The 10631-nt window shown below is 46.0% G+C and overlaps 1 protein-coding gene across 1 annotated transcript; it reads right to left on the bottom strand.

Annotated features, from left to right (window-relative positions):
- Positions 1–4394: 4394 nt before the first annotated feature.
- Positions 4395–9021, bottom strand: sall1b (spalt-like transcription factor 1b). The gene is made up of 3 exons (XM_076732409.1): positions 8952–9021; positions 4986–8230; positions 4395–4637 (listed from the first exon to the last, which is right to left on the bottom strand). Exons 1-3 carry the CDS (start codon positions 9019–9021, stop codon positions 4395–4397), a joined length of 3558 nt encoding a protein of 1185 aa, XP_076588524.1.
- Positions 9022–10631: the final 1610 nt, after the last annotated feature.

Here is a 10631-nt window from a genome sequence, read left to right as displayed (position 1 = left end):
GTCACATCAGGAACTGAAGTGACGGATGTGCTGCCTTCAGTTCCTCTCTGCTGCTCTGGGTGGAGACAGATTCAAAGGACGTGTCGCGTTCATGCTGTCAGCTGGTGACTCTGCAGTACTGCGTTCTGTGTACTTATACTTCAAAGGGCAAAAATACAAGAGTTCAAACCTCACAGCATGACTGTGAGACATCAGTACGTGTAAAGTATTAAAGTATTATTACTTCATCATGTCCTCATTTGGCTCTTCATATGAGTAACTGATGATTTCAGATGAAGCTCAGAGCCTCTTCCTCACAGCGGTCTGCAGTGTGTTACTCCTCTTCCTCACTGCTGGATGCTGAAGATTATCATTTACCTCAAAAGGCTCTGAAGGATTCAGATCCTTCACTTCAGTACAAGTACAAATACCACACTGTAGAAATACTTAGTGAGAAGTGAAAGTCAGGTTCTTCATCTTGATGTGAGTTTGAGGAAAAGACTCTTCATAGATTTACATTAAAGGACTAAAGCGGGCCGATCAGGAACAGCTGATGAGTGTGTCGACCCCGCTGTCAGGAGTTTCTCTATGTCTCTGGAGTCGTCTTGTCACAGCCTTGTACTTCTCGCTGGCGTCGTGTCTGTGGACGTCGGCGCCTCGTTCATAAGGAAAAACGAGCGTTTGTGAAGGACACAGAGGCGTTTCTCTGCCTGAACAAAGCCGCTGGAGCTGGATGCATTTATTTATCAGTTTTAATACATTTCTGTCGCTGTGTGCCGGCTGGAGGACACAGCTCTGTTTGTTCTGTACAGTCACTCCGTCAGCTGACGGAGACGATGCTGCTCTTTGTCTCCAAACACTGATTTTACTCTGTACTGCGTCTCTGAGGTTACAGTTTGTCTTCAGAGGCCTGATGAGGGGACACGTCCAGCTTTAAAAACCATTAAAGCTCTGAACGCGACCAAAAGCTCCAGAACAGCTGCTCAACGAACCTCCTGTCTCAACGAGGAGCTCGGAGTCTGTTCTCCATGAACTTTGCCAGTTTTGATTGTTTTGTTCACTGAAGCTCTCACATCCCATCATTTCAACCCAAATCCTACACGTTCACTTCATCCATCAGAGAACCACTGTGAGAGGCTGACAGCGACAAAAACATCATTTCATCAAATCATTTGACCTGTTGGTCACAACTGAACCTCCAATAAACAGTAAAAACACGTATTCAGATCGTTTACTGCAGTACTGATACCACACTGTAAAGTCCTGCATTCGAAGCCTGATTTAGACAAAAGTATCTCAGTATCATCAGCAGTATGACTTTAAAGTAAAAGTACTCATGTGTCAGTAAAGTGTTCCTGTCAGTGTGTTTCTCTCTGTGGATTCATGTTCCTGCTGCGTTCATGTGTTTTCAGCTCTGTGACGATGATTTTCAGCTGATCCAAGAGGCTTTTTAAAGAGTCTATTGAGCTGAAGAAGACATGAGGAACTCTTCATCCTTCAGTTCAGCACAAACATTCTGTCCAACGCATCTGGAGATACGAGCTTTTCACTGGACAGGAAGTGTAAAAATGGAAATAAGATCTAACTGAAAATGTAGAAGTACTTCAGTAAATGTCCTCAGTTACTTCCTGCGCTGATTACTGATGATGGTGTTGGTCTCATGTGCCTCAGGTGGTCTCACAGGATGCCCCCCCCCCCCCCCCCCCCACAAAAACACAAAAACACAAAAACACAAGAACAAGTCAGAAACACTCTGAAATGTGTTTATAATGTGGTTTATTAACTGACTGAAATACTTTAAACACCTTTTGTTCATTTTTCAGGATTGAAAACTTCTGATTTCATTTTTCTTCGTTTGTGTCTGATGACAAAACTCTTCATCTGTCAGGTAGAAACTAATTCAACGAGAAATATTTAAACTGTTCTTCACACGATGAAACACTGAACAAACATCCTGATTGTTAGTGGATATAAAAACAAACAAAAACAAACAGGAGGTGACGTCTCGGAAAATTAACGTGAGGAAAAGATGGAGCTGAGAGAGAAGTGAGTGTCGTGACGTCAGCACCTGTGGCAGGTGAACGCTTCAGGTCACCTGCTCAAAGACGAACAGCTTTTCCTTCTCTTCGTGTTATTTTTGAGTTCAGTTTCAGGAAAAGTTCCACGTCAGAGATGAAAGTTTCAGGAAATGTTCCACGTCAGAGATGAAAGTTTCAGGAAATGTTCCACATCAGGTTCCACTGACTCTGTTCTAAAGCGTTCTGCTTCTGAGCAGCTGAGCAGAAAACAGCTGCTTGTAGGTCATGTGACCGCATGCACGAGTTCGTCCCCAGAGGGGAGTGTCGCGGATTTGGCAGGTCTTCTTGTTATTGAATATTTCCTTTGTCCGGGTAACAAAAGTGCCGCGATCACGGCTGAAACGCTGACAGAGGAAATGCCTCTAAACGGCTGAGTCGACCCGTTCTGATGTGAAATATGCATCATGAGAAAAGCACCTTTGTTTTTTTTAAGTAAGCCGCTGGAGGCTTTGTCTGCTGTCCGTCATGTACCATGAAAGTACACGCAGTACTACACTGAACACAGGACAGACAGCAGAGTGTCAGGCTCTGTGGACGTCCAGGCTGCTGTGATATGATGGCGAGGTCAGAGGTCAGAGGTCAGAGGTCAGAGGTCAGATCCAGCAGAACTCGTTTTAGTGAGAGCCTCGTAGATAAAGTCAAACACTCTGACCTGACCTGATCTGATCTGGTCTGATCTGATCTGATCTGATCTGGTCTGATCTGATCTGATCTGATCTGATCTGACCTGACCTGATCTGATCTGGTCTGATCTGATCTGATCTGATCTGATCTGATCTGATCTGATCTGATCTGACCTGACCTGATCTGATCTGGTCTGATCTGATCTGATCTGATCTGATCTGATCTGATCTGATCTGGTCTGGTCTGGTTCTGGTCTGGTTCTGACGCCGCTGTGAACGTCCCAAACCAGCAAAGGTTCATCCGTCTGTCTGCACTGTCTGAGGCTCACAGTCAGCAGAGCTCCTGCTGCTTTAACAGGAAACAGTTTGACCCTGAACGTTGGTGTCAATCAGCTGTGATCCTGTACCACTGACACTGAGTGTGTGTGTGTGTGTGTGTGTGTGTGTGTGTGTGTGTGTGTGTGTGTGTGTGTGTGCGTGCGTGCGCGCGCAGCAGTGATTCACGTCTGTCTGTTAGAGATATCCATCAGTCAGGCTTTGTGCAGGTTTTGTTTCAGGCTTTAGTTTTCTGTGTGGAAGCTGATCGAGGCCTCGCTGCCCGATAAGAACACAAAGCTACGATGACAACATCAGCTGGACATGACGGCACAGACACCTGAACTAACCACAGACGCTCCACTGTCCTGCTGTAACTCAGACACCTGAACTAACCACAGACGCTCCACTGTCCTGCTGTAACTCAGACACCTGAACTAACCACAGACGCTCCACTGTCCTGCTGTAACTCAGACACCTGAACTAACCACAGACGTCCACTGTCCTGCTGTAACTCAGACACCTGAACTAACCACAGACGTCCACTGTCCTGCTGCAACTCAGACACCTGAACTAACCACAGACGCTCCACTGTCCTGCTGTAACTCAGACACCTGAACTAACCACAGACATCCACTGTCCTGCTGCAACTCAGACACCTGAACTAACCACAGACGCTCCACTGTCCTGCTGTAACTCAGACACCTGAACTAACCACAGACGCTGTCCTGTTGCTGTTATTAGTGTAATTTTATTCCTCTGAAATTAATAAAAACAAAGTCTGTCTGTCGTTATGAAACATACATCCAAATAAAGGAAATTACTGCACAGTGAGGAAACTAAGGAGCATCTTGCTGGTGCAGGTCCTGGTCTGCAGAGGTCCATGCGGTCTAGCCTTCAGGACGCCTGGTTTGCAGTGAGGCGGTCTGGGTTCAGGTGTCCCTCAGTTTCAGCCTCTGTGTCGATAAGCACAGTTTAAAGGACTTTGATGCTGTGAATGAAACACAGCGGCTTGTTCAAATCAATAGTTATGATTAAATCAGGGAAGTAAAAATTGGAATCAACCCACAGCAGTGAAGCAGAATCTGTTGTACGATTTAAAAACATAAATATATTGTAGACGGACGATCACACTAATCAGCATATTTCAGATCTACTGCACATGATCACGTGATGCTTTTACCGACATGTTACGTGAGTCAGCTGTAAATTCACACAGAAAATCTGCAGAATTCCAGAAATGAACAAAACTCATTCAATATATTAACATTTACAAACATTTTGAGAAGTGCAGCAGATCTTTGTGTGTAAATATTCAGGCTTCTGTCATCAGATCAGTCAATCAGCAGCGCGTCACAGTTCATTCAAACACCTGTTCTTTACAGGTGTCTTCTTCAGGCTACGTGTCCTGAGGGGACGGACGTACCTCCGCTCTGACCACGCCCACATCATTCACCTTCAGACCTGCTGGACGTCGGCTCCAAACAGACTCTCTGCTGTCGGAAACCATCGCCGGATTCTTCGGTGACGGCTCAGGAAGTTTAACAGGACGAGTCCCAGCCCCCGCCAGCGGTCTGTCCGCACACAGCCTGCGGCCCCTCCTGCTGGGGGCGCTGTTCCACATGTGCGTTCCCATATGAACCTGCAGGAGCGCAGTCATTGGTTACCAGTTTGGACGTGTGCTGGGCGCCACAGGTGCTTAAAACAGTGTAAATGACTTCGCCTCGTTACCTGAAGCATATGGACTCAGAGATGTGAGGACGTACGACATCACATTAAACCACTCCCTCAAATCTACGCTCACGTGATTGGATGAAATGGAAGGAGACATCTGATTGTAAATGCAACGATAAACATTTTACACACACTGAAAAATATTTATGTGAAGAGTCGTTTAAAGTTAATAGTTGAAACTAAAGCAGAAGCTGTGTTCAGTTATGGGCCGTTAGGTTTCTGCAGTGGAAACGGCTTGAAAATGCGTGAAACCAACCTTTAGGTTTCCTTTGGTGGTGAAGGCTCGTCCACAGACGGCGCAGGCGAACGGCCTCTCCCCGGTGTGAGTCCTCTCGTGGATCTGCAGAGCACTGGAGGACGAGAAGCTCTTCCCACAGGTCTTGCAGTGGTGCTGTTTGGGCATCCGGCGAGGCGGCGCTGCAGCACACGCGGGAGACTCGGAAACAGGCGAGCCGTGTGAACGACTAAAGGAGGAGTTCGGGACAGCAGTCGTCTCTGTCTTTACAGTTTGTGAGCCAACACGTAACCTGGAGACGTTAGGGTTGGGCGCTTGGCTTGGATTGAAGGGTTCAAAGAGATGTGGCGGGAAGTCCCTCATTCGATGTGTGAGCATGTGCTGCTTGAGATTGCCTTTAGTGGAAAAGCCTCTGCTGCACGTCGTGCAGACGAACGGCCTCTCCTTGGTATGGCTCCTGTAGTGGATATCCAAGGCACTCTGACAGGCAAAGTTCTTCCCACATAGATCACAGTAAGTGTTCTTCAGGAACCCTTTTTCTCTGAGATTGTGAATCAAACTTGGAGAATCCTCAGAGTGCACTGCAGCAGACGTTTGGAGAGTCAGAGTGGTCGAGTCCAGCCAGGTCTGGAGTGGTTCATCAAGAGCTGCAGTTTTAAAATACACTGACGCTCGGCCACGAGGGGACAGAGGCTGGTCGGAAGCTGAACGGTCGGACATGGGGAATGTCCGCTGACCGCTTTCAGCAGCCTGTTGCTTGTTTGTTTGACTACATTCCTCATTTGATCCCTCTGGCCTTTGTGTTTTGATCCATTTGAGCTGCAGTTCCCCATGTGGTCCACGGTAACTTGTCTTCTTGTTAGCGTCAATTAGATTTTTACCAAACGAAGGTGAGGACAAACGGATGGAGAAAGATTTTAATCGAGGAAATCGGTTGTCACAGAAGTCCCCATTATTGTCATCTGAAAAGTTCTCTCTGTGATTCACTTGTGCTTTGTCTCTGAATCCTTCATTACAATCCCCTGAATATTTCTGAGCTGTAAAGTCTGCGCTGGGTAAGTGACCGTCCACGTGCATGTGGACATGCTGCTGAAAGACCACTGCATTTGTGAACTTCCTTTGGCAGATGGGGCACGAGTGCTGGACCCTCAGTGGGACTGTGGCACGGTGAACGGCTTGGTGCGTCTTCAGGTTTCCTTTGGTTGTGAAAGCTCGGCCACACAGTTTACACTGGTATGGACGCTCCCCTGTATGTGTCCGAAAGTGCATCCTCAGGGCGCTCTGGCAGCTGAGTATGCGGTGGCAGATGACGCACTCGTTTGGATCTGATGGTCTTTTGTCAGTGATGACTGATGGCAGCTGGAGTTTGGAGTTGGACTGTTTTGATGAAAGGAATCCTGAAAACGAGGTAGAATTGGGAAGTGTGAGTGGATGTGGTTTGACGCTGACTGAGTCCTCTGGCTCTGAAGTCATTTTAGAGACAATGTTAAAAGAGGGTTTTACATCTTCACCTTTAATATTCGTTGTTCTTTGTTTCCGGGTCTCCACTGACTCAGGCGTCTTTGCAGGGTTTACTTTTGACCAGAAGTCCATGCTTGCTGCTGAATTAAAGCAAAGATCACCTTGAGTGAGGGGGGTGGGTACTGAGACAAGGTCATCCTCTGTCTTGATGAGAGAAGACAGGTTGGTCGAGTCTGACTGTTCCAGGGAACCAGAAGTCATTGTAGTTGTGGATGGTGACCTGTCAAACCGTCCTGCAGCTGCTCTCTCTGGTAACAAAGACATAACAAAAGGAATCCCAGCACCGGTCTGGATGTTGTCCAGGTGCTCTGGAACAAGATAAGGGTTCACTTGAATGTGCGGGTACTTCTCTTTGTGCCTCTGGAAATGAACCTTCAGGTTCCCGCGGGTGGAGAACCTGTTTGCACAGATGCTGCATCTGTACGGCCGTTCTGCGGTGTGTGAGAGCAGATGAATTTCTAAGGCACTGTCGCTCCCAAAAACTTTGGTGCAAAATCTGCACTTGACTTTGAAGAGAGACTCTTTTGAAGACAGCGTGGGTGCAGAAAGCTGCACATTATTGCATTTCCTCTGGTGGGCCAAAGCTGCCAGGGCATCTAGATCCTCCACAATCTCACTGATGTTTGGGATGGAATTTGACGCTTCGCGCTCATCGCTCGATGAAGGTTGAGGTAAGTTCTCAGACGTCTTGCTAGTGAAGCTATTTTTGGTAAACATCAAAGAGGACATCTTGGTTTGGGATAAGAAATTAAACCGTGAGTCAGAAGAGCCACAGCCCATGTGCTGTTTTTTGGAAACATGCTTGTTAACTGCGGTTATCATGGACTTACTAAAAGTTTCTGAGGATTCTGAGCTCGACGGGACGTCACTGCAGTCGGGTTGACCTTTCTTTAGCTTCTCAGTGGCTGTAAAATGCTTGAAGTCAGTTATGTGAGCAGACTGAGTTGATAAGCATTTGGCTATTCCAGCTGCTGCAGCTAGTTGCTGAGAAAGATGAACGCTGAGAGTCTTCAGCTGACTGGTGGATTTTGAGGATGGCAGACCTTTGCCGTAGATCACCAGGGTCTCCGGTATCTCGGCTTGTTGAGAGGCGAACACCAGAACCTGGTGTCGGATTTGATCAATCAGCTGCAGCTGGTGGATTTGTTGTATTTGTAGAGCGAGAAGCTGCTGCAGCAGCGATGAGATGGTGGTCTGACTGTGGCAGCTGTCCGAGTGCATCAGCTGTGAGAGCTGAGCCACGGCCACTTCAGTGCTCTGGAGATTTTCAGCAATGATGTCGCTCTTCATCCACGGGCATCCTTCTCGCTCAGCTGAGCGGCCAGGTTGAGGTAAGGATTCTGGGAAAACTGAGGTACGAAGGGCAGCGTCAGCCTTCCAGTCAGGTGCACCGATGCTCCGGAGGCTGCTGCCGCTCCCTGGACTCTCTGCACTTCTGTGGCTTCTTCTGCTGCTACAACAATCCATGAATTCTGCGCTTTTGTAGGATCTGTCCTGTGATATGTTGACGTTTTCCATCTCAAAGAGCATTTCACCCGGCTCCCCTGCTGGGCTGGTTGGTAATGAGGCAGGGGAAATTTTGCTGCCAGACAGCAGATCTTCATCCTCATTCACAATCAGAACTGGAGGATTTGGAGAGCAGTCTCTTTGATGCTGTTCCAGGTCTGATAGTGCACTGAACTCTGCACAGCATCGGCTGCAGACCAGAGCACAGTGATCCACCGCAGGACCCAGAGACACATCTTCTACAACAGATAAAAGGGAGAAATCATTACTGTCATGATGCCACTGCAGTTTTCTGGAACATCTGATAACATTCATAAACGCCTCTGTATCATAAAACTACTGTTTACTCTCATGAATTTCTTGAATTTAAAGAGTACAAGTGATTCATGAACTCTCTGTGTTTAAATGCACTGACCAGCAGAAAATAAGAAAATCTTAATTTAAGATCAGTCTCAAAGCCACGAAACATCATAACCAATTTCTCAGCTGAGTGCACTCTGCAAACGGCCAAAGTGTTTAATTAAGAGTTAATCTTAATATACAGAAGTCTCCTCTATACATACGAGAATTCAAATTTAAATATGTGGCAGGTTTAATTAAAGCTTTAATGGAGCAGATTTAGTCCTCTTGCTAAAATGAACAACAATAGTCTTAAAATAAATCAAGTACACAAGACAAATACAACAGGAATACCACATATTTGGGTAGAAATGCTCTGTAGCAGCGTTAGATTTGTACTGCATGGTAGTACACTATAGTACAACTACATCATAAACTACCGATGTAATTCTACCTCTGATTATTACTGTCACACCGTAGGTCCTACATGAAAACACTGCCATACAAACGATACGGCGTAGTGACCTCATTAGCTCATCAAACTTCTGTAAAGAAACATAAAATCCACCTGAAAATAAACTGAATAAAGAACAGAAATGATCTCGTGTGAAAAGAACTCACCTGCGAAGGTGTTCAGACACAAATCATCAGTCTGAATGTGCCGAGGTCGGAGCTGCTTCCTCCGTGACATGTTTCCAACTGAGTCCACCGAATGGAGAGAGAGCGGGGGGGGGGGGGACTGACGGGGGGAGGAGGGGGGAGAGAGACGGGGGGGGGGGGGACTACAGAAAACACAGTATCTGTGGTAACAAAACCTTCCTCGAGAAGTTTTATTGAAGCAGCTGAACATAATACTTCACACTAAACTCGTCATCTTCGGTGGAAGAACTTCGTCCTACAGCACAGATTTGAGGTACTTGTACTTGAGTACTTCCTACTTTGACTTTCTTCTTCTACTTCACTGCTTCTCAGATACAAATATTGACCTTTTCACTCCACATTTATGTGACAGCTTTAGGTACTTTAAACATATTGAAGTACAGCTGAAATGATTAGTTTGGTCGTTTTTTTCCGTCGTTGGTTGTTTTTTATGTCTTTGGTTGTTTTTTCTAAATTCTGCACGTGTTGCTGAAGATGTTTTCTTAGTTTGATGTGTTTTCTTAATTTTGCATGTTGCCTGAAGTTGCCACTGAAATTACTTTGACTTCCTAAATACTCTAAGAAGGGATAAAGCAGCGGGACACTGGCTGATATGGACAGTCTTGCTGTTGGAGGAGGAACATCAGTGAAGACAGACACTGAAGACGAGCTGAAGTTTCCCGTTTGTCTCTGCACTCGTGAAGTCGAGCCGCCGCCGTCAGACGACACTTTGATGAAGTTTCTTATCGTTTCTCAAACAGGATCGAGCTCAGCGGACCGTAAAGACTTCGGCTGCTGTGAAGCTTCTTCAGCAGAGCGACTCAGCAGATTTACTGCTGCGTCATGTTGGAGGTGTAAAGGTGGAGTTCGTGATGTCGGTAAATCAGAGCGGACGTAGAGAAACCACATCAGCAGCTGTGTGTTTTACGGCTCTGTCAGTTTCTGATGGCTTAAACTCCTCTGAACAAACTTGGAAATGAAGCTTTTAAGACTCGACAGAGAAAAACGACGGCCGTCAGCAAACACCGGCTTCATTTTCATCTGTGAAAACTCGTGTTGAAAAACCGATACGAGACTAGACGCTGGACGTCTGACACTTTGATAAAGCCTTCTGAGGGATCCTGTTTTTACAGACACATGAAGTTGGATTTCACTGAGGTGAAAAGAAACCTTGCGATTATGTCAAATCTGTCCAAGTGGAAGCCTGCAGATAGAAACTGAAGGGACCAAGGAAAGAGCTCTGAGGCACTCCGGAAAAATCCCTTCAATCAGCACCGACGCTTCAAACAGGACAGACTCCTCAAACATTCCTCCAGGAACAAACCCAGAATCACAATAATGACACGCCTTTATTTGTCTGTGGATCATGAAAGGTTCAGTTATTTTCCTCTGAAGTCACTGAGTCCATGTCCTCGTACACTTAGCACAAAAATGCTAATCAGAGAGTGATGAGCATGATGCTGTTTGTTTGTTCGACGTCAGTGTTCTGTGGATTATCAGAAACATTAGATGTTTGTTGGACATGAGGATTTATTCAGATTTCTGCAGGATTTTATAAGAAACCTTTTTGCTTTTACCTTTTCATTAGTTTAGTTTTATATTTTCATTATTTTACCTTTTCATTAGTTTAGTTTTATATTTTCATTATTTTAGTTTTATATT

This window comes from Chaetodon auriga, chromosome 6, assembly GCF_051107435.1.
Source record: "Chaetodon auriga isolate fChaAug3 chromosome 6, fChaAug3.hap1, whole genome shotgun sequence".
Lineage (NCBI taxonomy): Eukaryota > Metazoa > Chordata > Actinopteri > Chaetodontiformes > Chaetodontidae > Chaetodon > Chaetodon auriga.
The sequence above is the reverse complement of the archived record's forward strand: the minus strand, read 5'-3'. Positions and strand labels throughout refer to the sequence as shown.

Coding starts and splice junctions, on each gene's coding strand:
- sall1b (XM_076732409.1), bottom strand. CDS start 9,021: ATGTCACGGAGGAAGCAGCTCCGACCTCGGCACATTCAGACTGATGAT. Junction 8,231..8,951: donor GTGTCTGAACACCTTCGCAG/GTGAGTTCTTTT, acceptor TATCTGTTGTAG/AAGATGTGTCTCTGGGTCCT. Junction 4,638..4,985: donor CCACCAAAGGAAACCTAAAG/GTTGGTTTCACG, acceptor GCGCTCCTGCAG/GTTCATATGGGAACGCACAT.